At 56.9% G+C, this 24,011-nt stretch overlaps 1 protein-coding gene across 1 annotated transcript; it reads right to left on the reverse strand.

Moving 5' to 3' along the window:
* Window positions 1-3,654: 3,654 nt before the first annotated feature.
* SLC6A7 (solute carrier family 6 member 7) lies at window positions 3,655-22,731 on the reverse strand. The gene is made up of 14 exons (XM_084883914.1): window positions 22,554-22,731; window positions 17,596-17,779; window positions 15,859-15,990; window positions 15,468-15,702; window positions 13,536-13,674; window positions 11,847-11,981; window positions 10,816-10,919; window positions 10,563-10,687; window positions 9,784-9,896; window positions 9,340-9,471; window positions 8,763-8,862; window positions 8,278-8,378; window positions 7,550-7,717; window positions 3,655-5,104 (listed from the first exon to the last, which is right to left on the reverse strand). The coding sequence occupies exons 1-14, from the start codon at window positions 22,584-22,586 to the stop codon at window positions 4,895-4,897; spliced, it is 1,911 nt and encodes a 636-aa protein (XP_084740040.1). The 5' UTR covers window positions 22,587-22,731; the 3' UTR covers window positions 3,655-4,894.
* Window positions 22,732-24,011: the final 1,280 nt, after the last annotated feature.

Raw genomic sequence — 24,011 nt, forward strand, 5'->3', positions numbered from 1 at the left:
GTGGTGGGTAGCGGAAGGCTGGATTGGGTAGGTGGCTCCCTTCAGTCCACGCTCTTCCCCCAGGTACCTCTAGGGGGCACACTTTTTCGGTCCAACCCATTCATTGCAGATGGACACACTGAGGACCCACTTCCAAGGCTCCTTGTCATGGACCTGAAAGGTGCCGGCGAGCCCTGGGCCTCTATCTTGGCTGTTTCTGGCTCAAAGCAACACCACTCCTGCTCTCCTTCTGCTGGCTGGCTGGAGGCAGGGGATGGGCCTCAGTTTCTTTCTTTCTTTTATTTTTTTTTATTTTTTATTGTTGCTGTTAATCCTCACCCGAAGATATATATATTTTTTCCCCATTGATTTTTAGAGAAAGTGGAAGGGAGGGGAAGAGACACAGGGAGAGAAACATTGATGTGAGAGAGATACATCGACTGGCTGCCTCCCGCACGCTCCCCATAGGAGCCAGGGATCAAGCATGCAACTGAGGTAAGTACCCTCAGCCAGAATGGAACCCTCAAAACCTTCAGTCCAAGGGTTGCCACTCTAACCACTGAGCACAATGGGCTAGGACAGCTTCTTTATCTAAACAAGGGCCAGCAGGCTCCTGAGAAACCCACCTGGAGGGTTGCTGCCTGCCGTGTTTTTCCCTGATCACTTTTTGAGCAGTGGATCCCTGACGGGCTCTGACCAGCGATGTCCAAGGTGGCCTCGGCACCTACCTGCGACCACTCTCGAAGGGTTGCAGCTCAGCTCAGAGATGCTCTGGACTTTCCCAGGAAAAGGCATCCTTTCCCCCAAAGAAAAGGAATCTTGGAGAGGGTGTTGGGAGGAGGCCAGAGGGGTCAGGCTGCTGCTCGGTGCTGAGGGAGAGGGTCAGGCGGAGATGAGCAAGGGGGTGCTGAAGGAAGCGGGGGGGGGGGGAGGGGGTGGCTGTGGACGCCCTCCCAGGGCAGGGCCGGCGTCAGCGAGGCCTCAGCCCCAGCCCCAGCCCCAGGGGGAGTGGCCTGAAGCTCAGGGAGCCAAATTTTCCATGAGCCACCAGCAAAAAATGAGTCTGGAGCAGAGCGTCCACCGCAGACCTGAAGGCTCAGCAGCCCGGGGTCACGTGGAATTCGGAGGGACTGGGAACATCTTAACTCCTTGCTGGCTGTCTCTAGAGCCACCGCCACTAAGCTGCTCTCAGCGTGATGCGGCTTTGTGCAAAGCTGTGAACTGGCATTGTGGGTCCCCAAGGGCGCACAGGCAGGGAGGGGCAGAGCAGGGAATGAAGCCGGGAGGATGGCTGAGCTGCCTGCGCTCCCTGCCCCTAAGCCCTGTGGGGTCCAAGGAGCGGGATAAGGCCTTAACTGCCCGGAAAGAAAATGGGTTGTCTCAGAAGGTGGTGAGTCCCAGCGGCCCATGTAGGCTGGCTGGGCTGTCCGGGCTCATCAGAGGTAGGACTGAGCCAGCCCGCTCCCCCTGCCCCCAGCCCAAGACTCTAGAGGTCCATGTTCACAACTGGTGGGAATGGAGGGGAAAGGACTCAAGACCTACAAGAACGGTAGGATTCCCAGGGGTGGATGGGGAAGACACTGGATTAAGAGCCTAGGCCTGCAAGGATGAACTTGGCCGGGCCAGCGGGAGGAACACCTGGGGCAGAGCCTATTGAGGATCAAACACTAACCCTTGTGACCCCTGGTTTTGTCTGTTGACCCTCACTTGACCTTGGGAATGCAGCAGGCCCTCATGATAAGGTTCTCTTCCCCTCTTTCCCCTCCCCCCGTGTTTGCTCTCAGATCCTGGGTTGGAAGTGATGACAGATTTCAGTGCATTCTAGCACACCTTCTCTGCATCCTCTGACGAGTCCCAGAACAGGAATGAAGGGCCCAGGGCACCCTCCACCACACCCAACAGGCCCAGAGGCTGCCTCGCAGGGCCCCCACCAGCCTCTCAAGGTCAAGGGGCTATGATCACAGAGATGAGCTGAGGAGACCAGAGCACTGAATGGAGTGGGGAGCCCTGGGGCAAGCCCCGCCCCTCTGGCTGATGGTCCCCCTAAGGCGGCAGGAGGCCCTGACTGAGCCATGCCTCTGCACATCTTCTGAATCCGTCGCTCATGTTTAAAAATGGGAAATTTCTCATAAAACTTCAGACATCCAACTCCTCCTTAAAAGCCTTGATAGCTTCCAACCTGGGCCCACTCTTCTGAGGGTAACTCTCTCTGAAGAGAGGCAGGCATCCTTCACTAGCTCACCACAGTCCCCACCGCTCCCTCTTGCCTCTCCAATCAATACTAACAGTCAGCTGCCACGTATTCTTCTGCTCACACCTAGCCTTGCTCCCCTGGGCTCCACGCCGGGCCCTGAAGGCACTGGGTTTCATTGTTGTCAGGACAGTCCGGGATTCCTGGCTGAGCTTCCACTCCCCACAGGGCTGTGTTAACTTTCAGGTGCCCACTATGCTGTCATGGAGTCCTCTAGCTGAGGGTCCCTGGTCCCTAGTCAGCTCCCACTGAGGCCTGGGACGGGCGCGGCGGGGAGACTGTGGGCGGCAGAGGGCGGGAAGGGTGGTGCGGAAGGCCAGGCTGTCTGGGAGCAGCGGAAATGGGAAAAGCAGGACAGCTGGAGGACTGGGCCAGGCAGGGCAGTCCAGGAACCACAGGCCCAGCACAGGGTAGGAAGCAGGGGGAAGGGAGGCAGGAGGAAGCAGGCAGGGAGATGAGGCAGGGAGAGGCGAAGCTGGGAGTGGTCCAGGTGCCTAGGCTCCTCCAATTGAAGCTCAGAATCCAGGGAGAAGCCTGGACTTCTAGGATCTTCTGGTTCCTGACTCCTAATAAATATCTATGTGAGGAGTACAAGCAAGGCCATGGGGCCTAGAGTCTGTCTGAGAGCTGGTGGGAAGGGCCAGAAACAGGGACAGGGTCAGGGTCAGGGTCAGGGTCACTCTCAGGGTCGGCACCAGGGTCTCTGTCAGCAAGGCCAGAGCCTACCCCCTAAGTGTGAGAAGAAGCCCCCTGGATTGTGAAGTCCATTCTTACACCCTCTGCAAATTAGCAAGCCCACCTCTCTTCCCCCACCTAAAGCCCCGAACAAAGAGGAGTGGGAGGGGGGCCTGGCCCTTTGTTAGGGGAAATTTATTAATATCCGAAATATGCAGCATGCAGGCCCTTCCTTTCCACCCCCAATCAAAGTCTTTGTGAACACCTGGGAACACCTCGCATTTGAAAGGCTCTGGGCTCTTTTATATGGCAGGTCCCGCCAGGAGGGGGTAGGGAGAACCAGGACATTCTTCCAGCCTGGGAAACTCTTGGCTCCTCCCAACCCTGGTCTCCCAGCTTCAGCCGCCCCTGCAGGGAAGGCCAAACAGCGGCAGGGAGAGGGCATGCTGCAGGCCCTGGTTGGCCCCAGCTCTGCGGCCTCAGCTGAGTAACCCTGACCGGGTCTCTTCCTCTCGGAGGGCCTGGGCTTGTTCGTATGTATAATGGGGGACCAAGTGGTCTCCTGGGGCTTTCCTCATCTTCTTCACCCTCCTCCTTCAGCCCCACCCACCCACCACTGCCAGAGAGAAACGGCGTGTCAGGAGAGAAGCCAGGAGAGCCGGGACAGGAGGCCGCTGAGTCTCAGTCTCCTTATCTGAGCTGCTGCCCACCTCCTGGCTCTCTGCAGTAAGGAGACAGGGTAAGGAGGGTGACCTCATTGGGTTTTATTGACAAGTAACCAACAGAACACAGGTGGGTTGGGGAGACACCAGGAGAGAGACGGGCGCGGGGGCAGGCATAGCCCCACTGGTGGGGAGACCGCCATGTGCAGGAGACCTGCTCAGGCATTTTCACCCCCACCCTCCTCTCTCAGGGAAGGAGGGACCAGGCAGCCCCTCCGTGCCTGGGCATTGAAGATACCAAGGCTTCTGGCCCCAGGCTTGAAGTGTCCACTGCCTTCTGCTATCTCCATCCTCAAGCTCTGGTGACCCCCATCACGCTTGCTGCATGGGCCACCAGCCCCTCTTGCCCATCCTCCACAGGCCTCTCCCCTCCACCCTGTCCCCTCTCGCCACAATGCACACTGACCCAGAACAACATTCTTTCTGAAGCACACACAGACCATGCCAATCCCCTGCCCACCCCGTGTCCCCTCCCCAATATCCCTCACCCTTACTTGGATTTGTTGTTACCTAGTACCTTCTCCTCCTGCCACTCTTCCTGCTCCTCAGCCCTTGGTCTCCGCCCCAGGCAGTCAGCCCCCTCCTGGGCCCGGGGCAGGAGGAAGAGGCTACACGCTGATCTCCACACTGGCAGGGTCAGCCCCTTGCCCAGAGGCCTCCCCCATCCTGCCTTCCTCTTCCTCTCTCTTCCCAGCTTGCCCACCCTCCAAGAAACCTGACCTGCGCACACTCAGGAACCAGGAGGGATCCTTCTCTCCCACTCGACTTGTTAACCCTCGATGCCCGGGGCCCGGTGGGCCTGGAGACACCCTGAGTGTCTGCCTGCTCAAGATTCTGTCTGTGGGAGGCTTGGGCCAGGCTTCCTGAGACAAGGGAGGGGCCTGTGCTCTGGACACAGACGAGAGGGTAGTGCCAGCTACCACAAGAGAAGGGGAGCTGGCTGGTCAGGAGGCCTGGGGTTCAGTCGTCCCCCCTGCCATGAGACCCCAGGCAAGTCCTCCTCCCTGGCCTCGGTTTATCCATCTGTGAAGTGAGGGCCAAGCTAGATCATTCTCAGCCTGGAGTGTGTGTGTGTGTGTGTGTGTGTGTGTGTGTGTGTGTAGGGGGTAGATAGAGGTTTCGGGAGAGGCAGAGACCACAAAGAAGGACTTGCATTGAGGACTGGCATCACCATGGCAACCTCCCACAGCCTCAGGCCTCCCAGAACCCCAGGGGTTGCAGCTGCCTTTGCCCTGGGGCGGGACCTCCTGTCCACCTGCTTCCTGCCTCACATCATGGACTCCTCCTCCTCGGCGATCTCTCGGTCCACCTCGATGGCAGTGTTCTCAAAGCTGGTGATGCCCCCGTACTTGCGCATGTGCACCATCAGCGGCTTGGGCGACTGGCTACCTGGCAGCGTGGCCACGTACATGCCCGTCCGGTTCTCCTCCAGTGATGGGCCCCAGTCCATGGTGGGCCGGCTGGCCTGCTGGAGCCTCTGCAGCAGAGTAGAGACAGCGGTGGAAACAGCCCGAACTCGAGCAGTGCTTCCTGGGGCCTGGCACCCGGCACCCGGCACCCAAAGACCTTCCACATCACCTGGGTTAGTCCTTGCAACAGCCCGGGGATGGGGGTACTGTTACCCGCCCTGAGGACTGAGTCACACGCCTGGATGAGACTCTTGCTCTGCCAGCCACGCTCGGGCTGGGTGGAGTTTGGGCACAGAATGTAAGCTCTGTTTCCTCATCTGTAACTGGGACTCGTGATGCCACGTTGGGGTTGCTGTGCAGGGTGCTGGGAATGGGGTCAGGCCAATACAGGAGCCCATGCTGGGTCCCTTTCCCTCAAATGCTCAGTCCTAAGGAGCTGGCAGCTTTGGGGAAAGAGCCGTAAACTTGGAGAACTGAGGCAGGGATTGGCTCTGACCTTCCAAGTATCGGACCTTCGGCCGCATTCGGACTCTGACGTCTGACCTTTCCCTCTCCGAGGCCCCATTTCCATGGAAGGAGGAGGCTGACTGAGAGGATGAGTAGGCCTGTATGTTCTAGGTTCCTTCTTCCTCAAACCACATTTCTGAAGTCCCCGCCCTGCCAGGAGAAGGGGCCCCAGACTCTCCGAGGAGGAAAGACAACGGGCAGTAAGAGGAGCCCAGGGGGTGCGGGTTCGGGGGTGAGAATGTGTGCCGTGCCCTTAGCCCAGGGCCCAGCACGGCTCTGCACTCAAACATGGCGACCCTTATTAAAACCTACGGAGAGCATGTCACCCCGCTGCGCAGAAACCTGTCCCTGGCCGGGCACCTCACTTGGAATGAAATCCTAAGTGCTCATCACGGCCTCCATGTCCCGGCCCCGGTCTTCCTCCCCGACTCAGCTCCTGCCACTCTCCCTCCACCCTCTCTGATCCAGTCACACTGACCTCCTTGCTGTCCCCAAACATGCCAGTCCCTCCTGCCTCTGGGCCTTTGCACTAATTGTTTTTCTCCCTGGGACGCTCTCCCCTCTCCATACTGACCACCTTGTCAAGTTAGCCAGGCGTCTGTCAGGGCCAGAAGCCCTGGTCTCTGAAGGTCCCACTCTGGAGCTGCACAATGACTCCTCTGCAGTGTCCCCACCCCCACCCCATCCCCAAGACATGTCTCTTCAACCAGCTGTGAGCAGCTGGGGCAGCAGGGCAAGGCTTGGGAACCACAACCTTCGGGGGACTGGAGCCCTTCACCTGAGCACCACCCCCCCCTCCTCCTTCCCTTCACAGACACCCTGGCTCTCAAGCAAGAAGCCGTGTTTTCTGCAGTAGCACGAGTGGGGCTCCCGAGGTTCAGAGAAGGCAAGGGGTTTGCCCCCAGTCACACAGCAGCTGGACTCCAGGACCCCTGTGGTCTGGGCAGAGTGGCCACAACCCACTTCTGCCAGGAAAGGACTCTGAGCCCTCTGCGGACAGCGGAGGGGCAGTGCAGCTGTGTGGGGAGTGGGGAGAGGTGTGCTGGTAGCAGGCTGCGGAGGAGGGTGAAGGGCACAGGAGGCCTGACGGGTAGCCAGGTTCAGTGGTGCAAATATCTCCACCAGTGTCCTCGGGCTATCAATGGCTTGACAAGCGGCTAACGATATTCTCGAATATTTCACAACTGGCTCTCACGAGGCAGTGCTAGCTGGATCCACACTTCTCTGATGGGGGTAAGAGGTGGGGTCCCTGGCTCTCTCTGCTGGCCTAGAGGCTCATTCAGCTCCGGTCCCTATGACAGCCTCTTGCCACCAGAGGACTCCACACCCATGGCCTCAGAGGTGAAAGGCTCAGTATAGAGGGCACCCTGAGGCTCAGAGAGGGACAGGATCTCTCCGTGACCACACAGCGTCCCAGCAAGCCCACGCACCCGCAAAGGATCACTAATCCCCTCTTCTGAGATCCCCAGGGGTCTCTCCACTAAGCCCTGGCCATGAGGAGGGCTCCCGCCATCATCCCTTTCCCAGAAGCCCCACTGCATGGCTCCTGGACACAGGAGGAGGGAGACAGCCCCTTCTCATCCCCACCCAGGGTCCTTCAATGTTGCCTTCTGCCCCGAGTCCCATAGGGAAGCTCTGGGCTGGTGACCAGAGTTCAAATCCTGACCCTGCCTGACTCATGGTGGGGCAAGCCTCTTGTCCTCTCCACAAGACAAGCAGTCGTTGGCTGACATTGGTTGTCTCTGGATTATAGCCCCCAGAGTCCCTGAGAGATAAGAGGGGCCACGGGGCAGAACTGCAAGCCTACCTCAGCCCAGATAGGTTTGAGCTGATTCATAGCTCAGGGTCCAGGTTAGAACAGCTGCTCTTAAAAGAAGCCCGCTTAAAAGAAGCCTGCAAAGCCCCGGAGAAGGTATTGGTGTGAATCTTTTCTGTGTTAGCAGGTGAGCCAGGGCCCGGCCACAGATCAGGGAGGCTGGGGGCAGGCAAGGTTGCGGCCGACTCACCTCCCAGAGCGAGCCCTCCTCTCGAAGCACAGCCACCAGCATGCCGGCTGGGATCAGGAGGCAGGACAGCAGGCCCATCAGGATGCCCAGCAGCTCCGCCCAGGCAGGGAAGCGGTAGGTGCCGTACTCTGAGGGCTGGTACTTGACGATGCTGTACACCAGCAGGGCCTGCAGGGAGGGGGCTCCCAGCATCACAGTGCGCCTTCTGGCCCCAGGGCTTAGGCCAGCCCAGGGCGGAGCTACCTTAAGGCCAGAGGAAGCCCAGCCCAGGGGCATCCCAAGGCCTGAGACAGCCCAGCACACCCAGTGTCTGAGGTAGCCCAGTCCTAAGTGGTGCCAGAAACCGTGATCGTCCGTCTTTGTTCTGGAGCCGGGAACTAGCTCTGCTCAAGCTCACCCAATGGCCAGGCCTGAGACAGCCCAGCTCTGAAGAACCCTAATTTCTGGGATGGTCTATCCCTGACCTGCTCCCACCCCAAAGCTGAGAAAGGAGAGCCTCAAGGCCCAGCCCTAAGACCCAGAGGCCTGAGAAAGCTGCATTCATTTTGCCAACCAAACTGAGGACGAGGCCCAGCACAGACACAAAGGCTGGGGACATCCAGGGGGAGGGGAGTAGGCCTGATCCTGGTGCCCAGCCCACCACTCAGCTCTACCAGACTGAATGCCCAGAGGGACCCTGCTCTCGGCCCTGGGCCCCAGCCAGCAGCCCTCCCACCCACCCCAGTTACCAGGAGGGTGGCCGGGGTCAGGAACAGCCAGCAGGCCCTGAAGTAGATGCCTGGCTTGAAGCCCAGCATCATATGGATGTCCCGGCAGAACCTCTGGATGCCTGGGAGGAGAGGAGCAGGTCCCAACCACAGGTGACTCCCATAGGCCCCACCCACAGGTCCCTCCCATAGGCCCCACACACAGAGGCCCCACACACAGGTCCCTCCCATAGGCCCCACCCACAGGTCACTCCCATAGGCCCCACACACAGGTCCCTCCCATAGGCTCCACCCACAGGTCACTCCCATAGGCCCCACACACAGGTCCCTCCCACAGGTCTCACCCACAGGTCCCTCCCATAGGCCCCACAAGTGCCAGCAGCCCCTCCTCCACCCAATGGCCCCCACCCAACACCCTGGCCTTTGGGAACAGGGACCTAATTGCTGGGGGGACTCCCATCTCCCACAGGGGGAGCCTCAACTCCGCCTCTCCCAGCCCCTCTCACCATATACCCGGGTGACAGCGAGGCATGTGGTAATCACCACCACCATGAGCCCGAAGCTGGCGCTGTAATCGTCTAGAAGGACCAGCCAGTACATGCCCCCCTGGAATACAAGTCACACTCTGGGGTCCCCTCACCATGGCCAGGCTCCCTGCTGCAGCCCCTTCTCTAGGCAGGAAGCAGCCAGGCTGGGGAGGGGAGCGTGGTGAGGGGGGAGAGCCAGCTGATGTCAGCAAACCCCTGTCCGCCCGCCATGCCTATTTGAGTCTGACAGCAGCCTTAGATGCAGGCCCCCGTTCAACTGATGGGAAAACAGACTCAGGGAGGTGAAGCCACTTGTCCTGAGCTTACTCAACAAGTGCAGGAGGGAGGCTCGAACCGGGTCTTTCAGACTCCAAAGCCAAGACTCTGGGTCATAGGCCAAGGTGCCCCTTGGGAGAGAGGGTCTGGGGTGCTCTAGGTTCCTCCCAGAGAGGTCAAGAAAGTGGGTGGTTCAGGGAGTGCCCAGCTGGGCCACAGACATAGCCAGAGATGTCCTCCCAGCCTCGCCCACCAGCCACTGGCCCCCACAGCCACTCACGTCCGTGGTGAGGACCAGCCCCATCAGGTACATGGCCACACAGATGAGCCCTGAGAACACGACCTTCTTGGGTCGCAGGTAGTAGGGAAACTCATCCGTCACAGCTGTCACAATGGTCTCCAGAAAGGCAAACTGGGGGAAGGAAAGGGGATTTCAGAGTTCTGTCTCCACCACACACATATACGCTCACACAGATACAGACATACACCACACAGACACACACATATATCACACTCCAGACACATTACACATAGACAGACACTCAGACACACAGATACACAGACACACACAAACATCACACACATCACAGAGAGACACAGACACACATCACACCCACAGGCATCACAGACACACACAGATCACACACTGTCACACATCTCACGCACACACAGATACACACAGCGCACGTGCCAGGAGGCACCTATTGGAATGGACAAGGCTCACCTGACTGTCCAAACCGAGAGTCAGCAGCATGAAGAAGAAGAGAAAGGACCAGAAGGGCGACAGAGGCAGCATGGTCATGGCCTGCGGGTAGACGACAAAGGCCAGGCCGGGGCCTGGGCCAAGGGCACACGGGGTCAGCAGCCTGGGGCACGTGGCAGGCCCCCACATCCACACTCACACACTCATGGTCGCTTACACCCACCTGAGCAAACCCAAAGATGTCCACTAACTGTACACTTGTGACACCTTACTAACTCCTAGGACACATGCCAGCACATGTCAGTGCTCAGTAAACATAAGTTGATAAAACAAATGAATTAGTCATGAATAATGAGTAAATTAGTAATACCTCGTTTGAGTACACTTATGTACACAACCATTTGCACAAACAATCCCAATAACACACATGCTTAAACATGTCTCGTGGCACAAGACACGGATTCCCAAGATCCCTCACAACATCGATTCACCTGCACACAGACATCTCAAGTCAGAATATGACTCATTTGGACAAGCAAAGGGAGTTACTCATGTGACAAATACAAGACAGTCTCATACAGACATTCCTTCATGTCCGAACACAGGCTAATGCACACTCACTTGTACATGGCCACCCAGAGACCAGCCGAGACACGTTCATCTGTGCGTACTTGCGTGCATGTGTGTATACACTCTCAGCATGCCCATCCACAGCCTTGCTGGTCCACACACAGGCTCCCTTTCCACCCAGCTGTGCCTAACACACACCCTTGCCTACCAAGCCCGGGCAGCCCACCCACCTGCTTTGGCAACTTGGCCCACAGGCACGTCCAGCTCCTGAGACATGTAGCCCAGCACGGAGAAGATGGCGAAGCCAGCCAGGATGCTGGTGATGGCGTTGCCCAGAGTGACGATGAAGGTGTCTCTGCCAGAAGTCCAGGCGTGGGCGGGGTGAACCTCACCCGGAGAAGCCCTCCCTGGTCCACACCGCCCCGCCCCGCCCCGCCCCTCTCCTCCCAGCTCCGGCCCTGGGGCCCGGGAGGCGGCACTGACCGATAGATGTTCTGGTGAAACGTGTTGTAGGAGGCAAAGGTGAGGAGGCCCCCGAAGCCCACCCCCAGGGAGTAGAAGATCTGAAGGGCAGCTTCGATCCACACCTGTGGCGAGAAGGGTGCAGATGGAGGACAAAGAGAAGCAGCTGGCACACCGAGGTGTCAGAGGGCCACTGAAACAGGAGGAAGGAGGTGGGGAGAGAGCCAGCCAATAGGTCCAGGGATGGCATGAGGAAGGGCCTGGCTCACAAGTGATTTGGGCTGGGAGCAAACCCAGCTTCACCACTCAGACTGTGCCTCTCACATTCATCTGTGCCTCTCAGGGCCTCAGTTTCCCCACCCGGGATCTAGAAGGCAATCTCCAAGTTTGTTCTCATAAAATTTTCAGCAAATTCACATGGACAACAAGCCCGTGTAACCTTCAAACTTCCTTCCTGGAGTCAGAGGGACCTGGGTTTGGACCCCAGCTCTGCCACTCTCTGGCTGTATAGCGTGGGAAAGACACATCACCTCTCTGGGCCTCAGGTCCCTCTGCAATAAGGGAATGGGAGTAGGCTGGTGATGAGGACTGAATGACTACATTATGCAAAGTGCTGCAAGCATGTTTAGGCACAGTCATTTGTCAATAAGTAAGAAATGATAGCCATCATTGACTAATATTACTAATGCCCTCCATGGGGTTTGGAATCAAACAGATCTAGCCCAGGCTGGAGGAATCCCAGCCTTTCCTCCAAGGCTTCAAATCTAGGTTAGAAGCCCAGCTTTGTCACTCCCTATGTAACCATAAGCTGATCACTGACTCTTTCAGGCCTCAGTTTTTTTCACCTGTGAAATGGGAGAATAATGTCTACTTCATAGAATTGTCACAAACAATAAATGAAGAAGACAGGACTGAGCACAGTGCCTGGTCCTGGAAGCTGACCACGTGAGGGATTCCTACCCCGTGCCCACTCTCTTTTCCAGGGACCCCTATTTCCACTTCCCAGGTCAGGCCTGGCCCCTCCCTGCACACCCCAGTCTCAACGGCCTCACCTTGGAAGACAGCAGGTAGTGGAACTGGGGGGTGAGATAGAACTTGATGCCCTTCCAGGCCCCAGGGAGAGTGACTCCGCGGATCAGCAGCATGACCAGAATGAGGTAGGGGAACGTGGCCGTGAAATACACCACCTGCAAGGTGGCAAGTAGGAATGGAGGGCAGGGTGACTTACTCTGCCCTGCTCCTCTTCTAGAAAGCCCCATCCTACTCCCAAGATGGGAAACAGCCATCAACCTATGATGCTACTTTTCCCTTCCCTTCTCTCCCTCCCTCTCTCCCTCTCTCCCTCCCTTCCTCCCTCTTTTTCTCTCTTCCTTCCCCCCTCCCTCCTCACACCGATCCCCTCAGCAAAGTCCTGTCATTGCTTCCCAAGGCTGTCCCAAATCCATCCACCCACTCCGGCTCCACTGTGGCCCGGTCCAGGCCACCATCACCCCTCCCCTGAAGGTCAGAAGAGCCTCCTGCCCTCTCCCCCCAGCAAACCCACCCCATGTGGTCATCGGCCAGCATGACCATCAGACTGGACACTCCCAGACTCCCCGCGGCCCTGCCTCTGCCCTCAGCAGACACCGTCGAGTCCCAGGCTCCCCGTGGTCTTGGCTCGCACCACGATGACCTCTCCTCTCTGTCTAAAGGCTTTCTGCTCTGGCTTCCTAGTCTTTCTGTTAATGGTTCTCTTCCAAACGGACATCACTTCTGAGTACTTTGCAGAGGGACAGTTCTGATTTATAAATGATTAAGTAAACCATTTGGGTTTCCAAGTCCTTCAAGACAGCGTTATGGCCTTCTTGCCCTTCACAGCCTAAAGTGGACACCTGTGGCTTCGTCAGATGACAGCCCCCTGACTCTCCCCAGCTGGGGCTGACTCCATTCCTGGCTCCTGGGGCGGGCAGGTGATCCAGGCCCAGCACTACACCCTCCTGGCCACAGTGACTGGTTCAGGGATGGGTATGGCAATCAGCTCACCCAGTAAGACTCACTTGTAGGATTCTGCAAATGGGGGAAGGGAGAACCCTTCACTAAGCATGTAAAGGGTAGCCCAGAGCTGCTGAGCAACCGCATAAAGAATGAAGCCTGAGAACACGGCTGAGAGACGGGAGAACCACAGTCCTAATAACATTCATTGAATCTCTAGAACTCTTTTCTGCCGAGGCCCACGTGGCTACTTACAACATCATCCAAGGGCCATACAAAATTACCAACTTCAAATGAGCCTGCTCTGTTTGGTCAAACACTTTATTAACTCACCCCTAATGCTTGGGCAGGGCCCGACCAAATGATTTCTCGGAACTTACGCGGCCCAGGGGCCCGGATGTCCCCTCCACTTGCCTCCTAGACCCAGTCATGCCTGAAGCACACACTCTGCATTTTCCAACTGTGACAACTGGGTTCTGGCCACTTGCCTCTCAAAGGGCTCTGAGTCACAGCCACCCTCAGAGCTTTCAAGAAACACGTGCGGAGCCTCTTCAGAGTGCCAGCACCGGGTCAGGACACAAACCTGAATAACACATGGGTCCTGCCCTTGGCAAGTTCCTAGTCTAGCCAACCAGCCTAGCCACTGCCTGTCCTCACCTCCACATCTTCCCCAGCTCCATGCCCTTCCCCTTCCCCTCACCCTCTTAGGTTCAGTCCATGCCCTGCCTCCTCCCGGGAGCCCTGCCCCCTCCCAGCCCCTGGGGCCTCACCTTGCCTGAGGACTTCACACCCTTGAGGATACAGAGGAACACGATGACCCAGGCGAGCAGCAGGCAGAGGCAGAGGTTCCAGCGGATCCCCCCGGGGCTGCCGATGCCCTGGCTGCCTTGGATGTGGAGAACGTAGCGGCTGTGGGAGACGAAGGTCTGAGTGTCCGCTGGTCACGCTCCATTAACATGGAGGAAAGCCGTGGCCAGCCGGCGAGGTGATCCTGGCTAGCTTCTGCTTGATTGGGCCTGTCCTCAGACAGCTCTGCACCTGGAGGCTGCCTCTACAGACCACATCGCCCAGGCTGCCCATCCCCTTTGATTTCCATTTGGATTTGGCTTATGGGAGGCCACAGCAGGAGACTGGAGGGCAGGAGGAGTGAGGGGTTAGGGTATTTGCACACATGCGTGTGCACATGCTTACACATACATGCACACACACACATGCATCAGAAGGCCTGGCTGTGACTGCCTTCTTCCATAGTAAGCTCTGGTTGGGCAGTCTTTCCTCCAAGGCCCCGGATCTCCCTGGCTCCAGTTCCCTGGGTCCCTCTGCTTGCTCCTTGGCTCAGTGGGATTATGGCTGACCCCCTTGCTAGTTCCTAGTGCCACGCCATTCCGTATGGATCCCCTCACACTGTCACCTCCCTCCACTGAGCTCCCTTTGCTAAAGTCTTGGGGGAGTGCTATCTGCTTTCTGCCTGCACACCCCCTGACGCAGTGGGTCCCGGTGCTTCCATGGAAACCCCGGCAGCTGCCCGGTCCCCACGCCACACTTTGGTTTTAAGCTGCAGACCCAAGCTTCGCCTTTCCCACTGGCCAGACATACTCCTCAGCAGGGGCACACGCTCTGGATGGACTTGGCACGGACAAACGGGGGAGCGGCATAATAAATGTAGGCTGGAGACCAAAATATTTCAAGACATGGGGTCCATCTGGGGGAAGGGTCCTAAGAGCAGCCCTTGGCAGATGAAGGGCTGGGGTACCTGGTCTGTGTTCTCTGGTCAGCCAATGGATGACATCCTATGGAGGAGGGACTATTTTCATCCCAAACCTTTTACAGAAGCAGAAACTAAGGCCCCAAGAGGTTACTATCTCTGCCAGTACCTTCACCATCATCAGTATTATCAGCTAGCATTTACTGAGCACTTGCTACCCACCAGACTGGATGGCAAAATTTATATGCTTTCCTTCCTTCCTTTACTCCTCGCGGCAACCCTCTGAAATACTATTATCATGCCCACTTTAAAGCTACAGCATCAGGCCCTAGCCAGTGGATAGAGCGTTGGCCTGTGGGACTGAAGGGTCCTGGGTTTGATTTCTGGTCAAGGACACACGCCTGGATTGCCAGCTTGATCCCCAGTAGGGAGTGTGCAGGAGGCAGCCAATCAATGATTTTCTCTCATTATTGATGTTTCTGTCTCTCCCTCTCCCTTCCTCTCTGAAATCAATAAAATATATATACACACGTATTTTTTTTAAAATATAAAGAATCATGCCAAAACTGGTTTGGCTCAGTGGATAGAGCATCGTTCTGCGGACTGAAGGGTCCCAGGTTTGATTCTGGTCAAGGGTATGTACACTGGTTGCGGGCACATCCCCAGTAGGGGGTGTGCAGGAGGCAGCTGGTCGATGTTTCTCTCTCATCGTTGTTTCTAGCTCTCTATCCTTCTCCCTTCCTCTCTATAAAAAATCAGCATATATATATATATATATATATATATATATATATATATATATGTATATATATATATATATGATAAAGCATCAGAAGCCAAATAAATTGTTTAAGGTCACATGGCTGGTCAGGTGAACAGCTGGGATTAGAATGCAGAGTCCACCAAATACTAGCATCTTTGAAGTGAACACTGGGCCCCTTGAGGACTCAGGCTCATTTCCCCTCCCCGAGCCCCTAGCGTGTGGGCCCCCCCAGACCTCCAGTACTCCTCGCTGGGGCTGACGGTGCTGGTGAGGTTGAGGGGCAGGGCCCCGTTGCCATCCTTGGAGCCTCTGTGCTCAAGGCAGAGGTCTGTGTTCCACCAGTTGCCACAGTGCTGCCAGGGCAGGTCGCTGGTGAGGGAGGCGAAGAGGTAGAAGAGGACGTAGGCGATGATCATGTTGTAGTAGATGGCCACCAGGCCCACAATGAGCAGCATGGCCGCGCCGGCACCTGGCGTGGTGACAGGGGCTGCCCTCAGGCTGTGCCCTCCTTGGGGCCGGCTGTGCTTCCCCTCAGAAGCCCTCCCTTTCTGGAGGTTAAAGGGTAGGGGGCAATCACCTGGCCTCCCCCAGGCCCAGACCACTCCGGGGACCCCTGCGGCCTCACCTTTGAAAAGGGGGCTGATTTTCCAGACGGCCAGGGGTCCCAGGCTGGAGAACTGGCCCAGAGAGAGCTCGAGGAAGAAGAGAGGGATGCCGCAGATGGCCAGCATGAGGAAGTAGGGCACGAGGAAGGCACCTGCGGGGAGGGGTGGGGGCAGGGCCGCAGGGGGTCAGCTCCCCTAAAGCCCAGCTCCAGCCCCGCCCCACCCCTGACCTGTGGACACCACCTGTGACCTCAGGGAACGCTTCTCCTGTGGCTTGGGACTGTCTTCCATCCATCACTGAGGGCCAAGGGGTGGACAGAGATTCACTCACCTCTACAGCCCCGGTGCCTAAACCCGGGCTGGGCTCAGAGCAGACACTGAACGAACAAATGCGTGAATAAACAAGTGACTTCCTGCTGAAGAAAGGGCAAACTCCTCAGCGCCGAAATCAAGCCTCCCATCTACCGGGCCCCCACACTCCCACTTAGCCACCTCAGGTGCTCGTGGCTGCCACCTGTGGTCCCATGCCCCCCCGCCCCCTTTCTTCACATTTTGGCAGCTAACTCCTTAGAGAACGTCCCACCACCAGATGGCTCTGGAGGGGCTGCCAGTGGCAGCAGCCAACCCCTGCCCACCTCCTCACGGGCACATATCCCAAGCCCGGCCAATTAGAGACCTTCTCTGCAATTACATATAGATTCATCGGATGGCACTTCTGAGGAGGAAGTCATTCCAGAGTTGTCTCTGGCCACCCAACTGCAAGGAGAAAGCCTGTCCCAGGGGAAAATGAGGCCAGCATACAGAGGGAAAAAGAGTCGGGAACCGGGGGATTAGGGGGGGGAGGGGTGTGTAGAGAGAACTGGGGATATTATGAAGTTCCTGGAGCTTCAGGGCCCAGCTCCAGACCTCCCCTTCCCAGTGATATCATTCATCTGTCGTTGCTTCGTGTACATTTATTTGGATTTCCGTCGCCCTGACAATATGAGCTTCTTTAACAGGTTTGGTAGAGATGGGAGGAGATATGGATTGCTGGTGGGCATGCACCGGCTCTGCAGAAGGTAGTCCTGGGTGGGATGTTGGGTCGGCACTGTGTGACCTTGGGCAAGGAACTGGCCTCTCCAAGCCCAGACTTCCTCATCGGGACAAAGGTGCCCACCCAGGAGGCTGTTGTCAGGGTTGAATGAGACAGGCCATGGAGAGCATCAAGCCTGGGGCTGACAGATGGTGAGTGCTCAACCCCAGCTATTGTAATAAGATGTAGAACAGTCACTTGATGGAGAAGGAGGGACCACAGATAATTTGTTTAAGATGGAGAGACTCTGTGCTCGCAGTCAGAATGCAAGGAACCAGGAGAGGAAGAGAGGATTCACGAGCGGGAATTATTGGTAGAGTAAGGATCTGGAGGAGGTGTGTGGGGGGGAGGGGGATATTGGGAGTGCAGTGATCACTGACAGGCAGATACAGCTCTTCCTCATGAAGCAGAGGCAGCCCTCCGCCCATCACTCAGGGCCCAGGAGATGCCAAGGCTTAGGGCTTACTGGGTCACACCCATGAGAGAGAGGGAAGAGGGGCCTGGGTGATGAAAGGGACAAGGCAGGTGACTCCCTCTTTCCAGTCCCAGGTTGCTATAAAACCACATCCAGCTAATTCTGCTCAAGGTCCAATAGGGGACAGTAGCTAAGGCCACTTCAAACCTCAGTCCACCCAGAGCCTTGACCCATCACTCGGCCGCCCCTCAGGCAGACCTCAGCCCGTACCTCCTCCGTTGGTGTAGGCTCGATAGGGGAAACGCCAGACGTTCCCCAGACCCACACAGTAGCCAATGCAGGACAGCAGGAAGTCCAGTTTGCCTGTCCAGTTCCCCCGGTCTGCGGCAAAGTCCACATCCAGGTCTACATCACCCTGGTCACTGGGGGTCATCAGCAGGTCTGGAGTGACGGGCTGCCAATAAGAGAAACCAAAAGGGTGAAAGAGCAAGGTGAGGCTAGGATGGAACTGTGACCACCAACCAATACAAGGATATAGACTTGAATAGGGCTCCAAGAAAGACATTCTGTTGGTTCAGATCAGTGGTCAGCAAACTGCGGCCCTCGAGCCACATGCGGATCTTTGGCCCCTTGAGTGTGGCTCTTCCACAAAATACCATGTGCAGTGCGATTGAAACTTCGTGGTCCATGCACAGAAGTTGGTTTTCGGCTCTCAAAAGAAATTTCAGTCGTCGTACTGCTGATATTTGGCTCCGTTGACTAATGAGTTTGCTGACCACAGGTTCAGATGATCAATTCCTCTCATCTGGGCTAACGTGGCCCATAAGCAGGAGCCCCTCGAGGTTTCCAGTGACTGCAAACTTATGAGACCAGCAAGGTTGCTCGGGCACTAAGAAAACCACCTTGATCTTCGTTTGGCTACCACAGAGGTCAAATCAAAGGATGGTCCTATTTTGAAGATGACAACAATGATGATAATTATGGTGATCTTACCACAGTCGCCGTGCATTGAGCACGTACTATGATTATGCAATAAACATTTTACTCCCATTACTTGATTTCATTCTCAAAACAACCCTGTGAGCAAAGTATTCATCTAAGCTCCATTTCAAAGACGGGGAAAACTGAAGGTCAAAGAGGAGTCCTGCCATGCCTGAGGTTTTTACAAGGGTGGGGAGTGGGAGAGCTTCCTGCAGTCCAAGCCCAGGTCTTCACACACAGGGCTGAAGTTCAGCTGCTCCATTCTGGGCACCATATTTTAGAAAGACACAGGGAGTTTGGAGCCTGTCCAAAGGGTGGGTGGCCAGACTGGAGGTTGCTCAGGAAAAGCGGTTACTTGAGGACAAGAGGAAGGAACTGGGAACACTGAGCATAGAAAGGAGAGGGCTCGGAGGGACCCTGAGCTCCCCTGAGGAAGGGAGTAGATTTATGCGCACAGGGCCTACAGAGGACTGTGGATTTTAGTTCACCAGCAGGAAGTCGCTATTTAGGCCCCGATCTGTCTCAGAAGTCATAATCTTCCTGTCACAGGAGGGCAGATGTATACAGAGGGAATGGAGGCTAGCTGTCCCTGAGGGCCCCCGAGTGATTCAAGGAGGGCGGGAAGTCCACCAGCATTCTCCCTTCAGGCCGAGGCTAGGAGATGGATCAGCTGCTTGGAATCCTGGCCCCAAGGGATGTGAGTTAGCACGTCCATGGACTGCCTGGGCTTAGGGCCTGGAATTAAGCCCAAAGATACCAGGATGGCCTCCGAAAACCCAGAGAGCAGCTTCCATACGTGGCTCCAGGAATGGGCTAGGAGAAAGGGGCAATCCTACCTTTCCTGCTTGCCTCTGAAAGTCTCACCTTATGGCGGAAAGAGATGGAGCTGCAGAGAAGGCCAATGATGAAAGACATCCATGGTTTTCAGAGCGAAAGAAGCCCCTGCTTCCCACTGAGGAATGGTTGTGGGGAAGCAGTGATGCCACGGGGCTGGGAGTCAGGAGACCACAATTCCAGTCCCGGGTCTGTGCCAATTCACGGTGACTTTAGGGACGAGTCTCCTGGGCCTCAGTTTCCCATCTGGACACTGGGGAGATTCGATAGGCGAGTGTTTCCCAAAAACACATCCCCTGGTAGTCAGTGGAACAAATGATCCTTGATTCAAAGGACGTGGGAAAGCTGGGTTAACACAGCTTGTCAGATCCTTTAATGGACCAATAGGCACTGTGACTCTCCAAATAGGGGCTGGAATAGACAGTATTTCCCAATCCTACTTAAGAAAAGGGTTTCAAGGAGCCGGCCTGCCATGATAGACTTGGGAAATACAGGTCTAGACAATCTCTACCTCATAGTCTGTGGCTCTGATGAGTGAGGCAAGATTCTTCGCTGGAGACACCTGCAGTGGTCCAGGACCAGGCCAGAGTCACACGCAGGGGCTCAGGAAAGAGCTACTAATCAGGGTTGTGTTTTCCCCTAACATCGCCCTTCCTGCCACCGGGCCAAGCAGGTGTCTACACACAAATCAGCTGGCGACAGAGGAGGCTTCGCTGGGGAGTTGTCACATGAGCACTGCTGGGATGAAGAGTGCAAGTGTCAGGGACTGGATGTGACTGGCTGTGGTGGCAGGGTTGGTGCAATAGGCTCAGGTGGCAAAATGGGGTAACTGTGTTAGGGTGATTCTCAGTGATAGTGAGGAGCATGGGGTGATCCTGCCTGAGGAAGGGTAGTGGTGACCGGGACAGCCTGGTGTGATTATGGGTGATGGTGACAATCATGAAGAACACGAAAAGCTGCTTTTGAAGAAAATGGGCTCCCAGGGTTGAAATATATGCCAGGTGGGTCTTCAGCTGTGACCTGGGCTCGGGTTAGGGTAGCAGCAGCTCTCAGACCTATCTGAAAACTGCCCCTTCCCCCTGATGCCTTTTCCCTCACCAGCGGGGTGAGCGTCAGCCCTCCGGAACAACGATGCCCTCGGAGGTAAGCTCCAGGAGGGATGGGATAATGCCAGGTGACACGGGCGGACGGATACTGAGTGGTGAGGCAGGCCTGTCACCCTGAGAGCCCCCCAACCCCATCCCGGCCAGCTGGCAGGAAGGCCCGATAATGAGGTTCCTCTGATCCCTTCTGAGAAGCTGCTGCCCTTTCTATGTTCACAGAGCGGCCCGGCTCTCTGTTTCCATGGTGACAAGAGTTCCAAGAGCTGGATGCTACCAGCTCTCAATCCCTCTCTTCCCCCAATCAGAGGAAGCCTGTTTCTGCTCCAGGGGCAGGGAATGGGGTCCTCCATCGCTGGAGGAGCCGCCAATCCCACCATGGAGTGAATCCCAGGGGCTGGAACAGAGGACGGAACCAGTTCGGAGACAGTGGGAAGCAACGGCATCAATGGGGCAGGACTGGAAGCTTAATGAGTCAGTTCACACTTCCGCTGAGTGTGAGTGAGGCTCCCACTCCGGATTACCCCTCCCCTCCACTCCCCACCCAGAGCCAGAAGGAACACACCTGAGTTTGGCAGACCTACACCTCTTCCTTTAGGGACTCGCAGATATAGGTCACCAGCAGCGCCAGGGGCTGGGAGAGGTAGGACCGCCTAAGCCAAGGCTCTCATACCTTTTTCAGGATGAGAGGAGCTAGGAATCCCGAACCCGCGTCATCCGTGTGCAGATGAGTTTCAGGGAGGAGGAAGAGGGAGGAGCCCAAGGTCAAACAGCAAGTTAAGGGCAGAGCAAGACCAGGACCCAGATCCCTGATGCTCAGCCCAGTGCTCATTTCTGAACACTGTTGCTCCTTGACGGATAACCTGGCATTTCCTGCCTCCCTGCCCCCTTCCCCTTCAGACCAAGGGAGGGGACCCTGAGGCTAGAGGGCCCCGCCCCTGCTCTAGGCTGCTCAGCCCACCTTCAGGAAAGCAGTAAGCGACACCCCTCTCTGCCTCGGTTTCCCTGGCAATAAAGTGGGGATCATAAGCCGTGGCTCCCAGAATGGTTGGGGGATTACAGGAGATAAGGCTTCGCAAAACATAGCTATTTACATAATGTGTGGCCACAGCAATGAGGGGAGGGATTGCTGTGGGGAGGGGAGGAAAGGGAAGAGAGGAGAAAATAACCAGGCAGAACTCAAGCCCCAAGAGACCGTCCAAATGGCCCAGAGAAGCTACTCATGTCAGGAGGAAAAAGGACCCACTTATCACCGCGGTCCCACGCGGCTGACCCAGGGCGAGAGCTTAAATAAATAGGGGAGAGCCTTGGAGGAGGAGAGTGGTCAATAACGCCAGCCCCGATGGACAACTGTCTCGCATCCACCAGCACCCATGACAGGTCCTGCTTTGGTGCTGACGCGGGGGATGGACAGACAATGGTCCAGGTTAGAGAACATGCCCAAAGCCACAGGGTAAGGGACAGCTGCAGAAACAGTGCCCTGGAGTCCTGACTCCTTGGCTGGGACTGGGAGTGTTTAGCCAAAGCCAGAAAACATGGCCAATACTCTCCCTCCCCAGGCCGGGGCCACTTGGCTGGGAGGTCCAGCCCCACAGGACACGGTGGGGAGGGGCCGAGGGCCGGGCCTAGGGCCCAGGAACACATAGGTTTGGCCGCCGCCTCTCGCATGTCAGCTCTCACCCCCACATCCCTTGGGTGTCCAAGTTCCTCACTCCTTGCCTTTGCCTCCTTCTGCCCTGCTGAGGGCAGGGACACTAAGCTGCCTGGGGAAGGAAGGCAGTGGGGCGGTGGGGAGGAAGCAGGTGGAGGGCCCCTGGCAGGCAGGGGCAGGGGCTGGATGGCAGAGGCTGCTTCAGCTTAGAGTGCACAGGGGAGGACCAGGCCCATGTCGGCACCGACCCCTCCTCCCCCACGGAATTAGTCCAGCTCAAGGCTGGTGCTCAGCAATTCTACCCACCCTCACCCCTAGCCCCGCCATCATCCCAAGGGGGAGGGGAGATTAGGGGGATTGGAGAGGGGTGGGTGCCTGGCCCTACTTCCCACCTCCTGAGCTGCAGACACCTGTTCCCAGGACCTGGCCCAATGAACCCCAGGCCTAAACACACTACCTCCCGACCCTCAGCCGGGGTGGGGTGGTATGGGGTGGCCCAGGCCGTGACCCGCCCCTCCCTGCAATCCCACTCGGCCCGGCCTTCCCCAGAGCTCAGAACTGGGTCCTGGCGCTCCCCCTCCCCCTGCCTTCCCGGGCCTCGCTGGGGGCGGGCCTCCGCACTCCCCTCTCAGGGGCGCCCCCAGCCCGCTCTGGAGCCCTACCTTTCGCAGTTGAGCTTCCTGGAGCTTCTTCATCTTGGAGGGCAGGCTGCCGGGGCTTCCCGGCTGGTCTTCCCTTCAGCGCAGCGCGCAGGGAGCGAGCGGCGGAACGGGAGCTGCGCCGCCGGCCAGCGCCGCGCCTTCGCCCCGCGGCTCCTGCACCGGCTTCGGGGGCCGAGCGCAGGCGCTGCCGTCTGTCGGCTGCGGGTGCGGGGCGCCGAGCGGAGCTGCGAACGCCGGTCTCTCCTTACGCAGGGCCGGAGGCTGGGGAGGGGTGCACGGCTGCGCCCGCAAAGACACCCAAATGGACAGGCGGCGCAGGGGTAGGGATGGGGGGATGCGCGTCCCCTCGCGCAGAACTACGATTGGAGGGGGCCAAGCGCGCGTAAGGTGGGGGTGTCCGCGATGGAAATCCTGGGAGGTCTGGAGGCCTCCGTCACCGTCTCCTGCGTGACCTTGGGCAAGTAACCTCCCCTCTCTGGGCCTCTCTTTCCTCAGCTGGGCACGAACAGTCAGTCCGTTGTGGGTCCCAGCGTCCCAGTGCCTCCTCTTTTTGGCTGTGTGACCTTGCCCACATTGCTTAACGTCCCTGCACTGCCACTTCTGCATCTGGAAAATGGGAATAAGGATCTTACTTCCCTGCCCTACCTGGTTTGGCTCAGTGAGTGTCAGCCTGCGGACTGAAGGGTCCTGGGTTCAATTCCTGTCAAGGGCACATGCCTGGATTGTGGGCTCCATCCTCAGGAGGGGGCGTGCAGGAGGCAGTCAGTCAATGATTCTCTCTCATCATTGATGTTTCTATCTCTCTCTCCCTCTCCCTTCCTCTCTGAAATCAATAAAAAATAAATAAATAAAAGAATCTTAGTTCCCTTATGAGGAATTCAGGGAGATGGTGCATGGAAAACATTTAACACGGGGCCAGGGACATAGCAGAGGCTCAACATTTGTTACCCACTCCTGCCATTGGTCAGATATTTACCCAATCATCCAATCCACTAACATTTATTGAGTACCTAAAGTGTATCAGATCCTAGACTAGGTCTTAGTTCATCGACACAGTGACCTGGGGAGACAGAGGGTATTATCCCTATTTTACACATGAGGACCCTGAAGCACAGAGAGGTTAAGTTTCTCACTCAAGGGCACACAGCTGCTGAATGACACCAGTGGCAGAGTCAGGCCTCATGGAGATCCCAGGCCAGGAGTGGTCCCGAACACTCCCTTTCCCCTTGGGATGAAAGTGAAGCAGGGAGGTTTGGGCAAGCGCCACTGTGTCATTGTGATGGTTTGTGACCTGGGCTCCTGTCCACCACCAGCAGTATGACCATGGTAATATTATGATTGCACATCTGTCAAATGGGCCACCTTTCATACAGCAGCAATTTTCAACTTTTCTTCATCTCATGACACATATACATTCATTGCTAAAAGTCTGTGGCACACCAAAAAAATATATTGGCT

Source organism: Pipistrellus hanaki, assembly GCF_964339955.1.
Source record: "Pipistrellus hanaki genome assembly, chromosome: 5".
Lineage (NCBI taxonomy): Eukaryota > Metazoa > Chordata > Mammalia > Chiroptera > Vespertilionidae > Pipistrellus > Pipistrellus hanaki.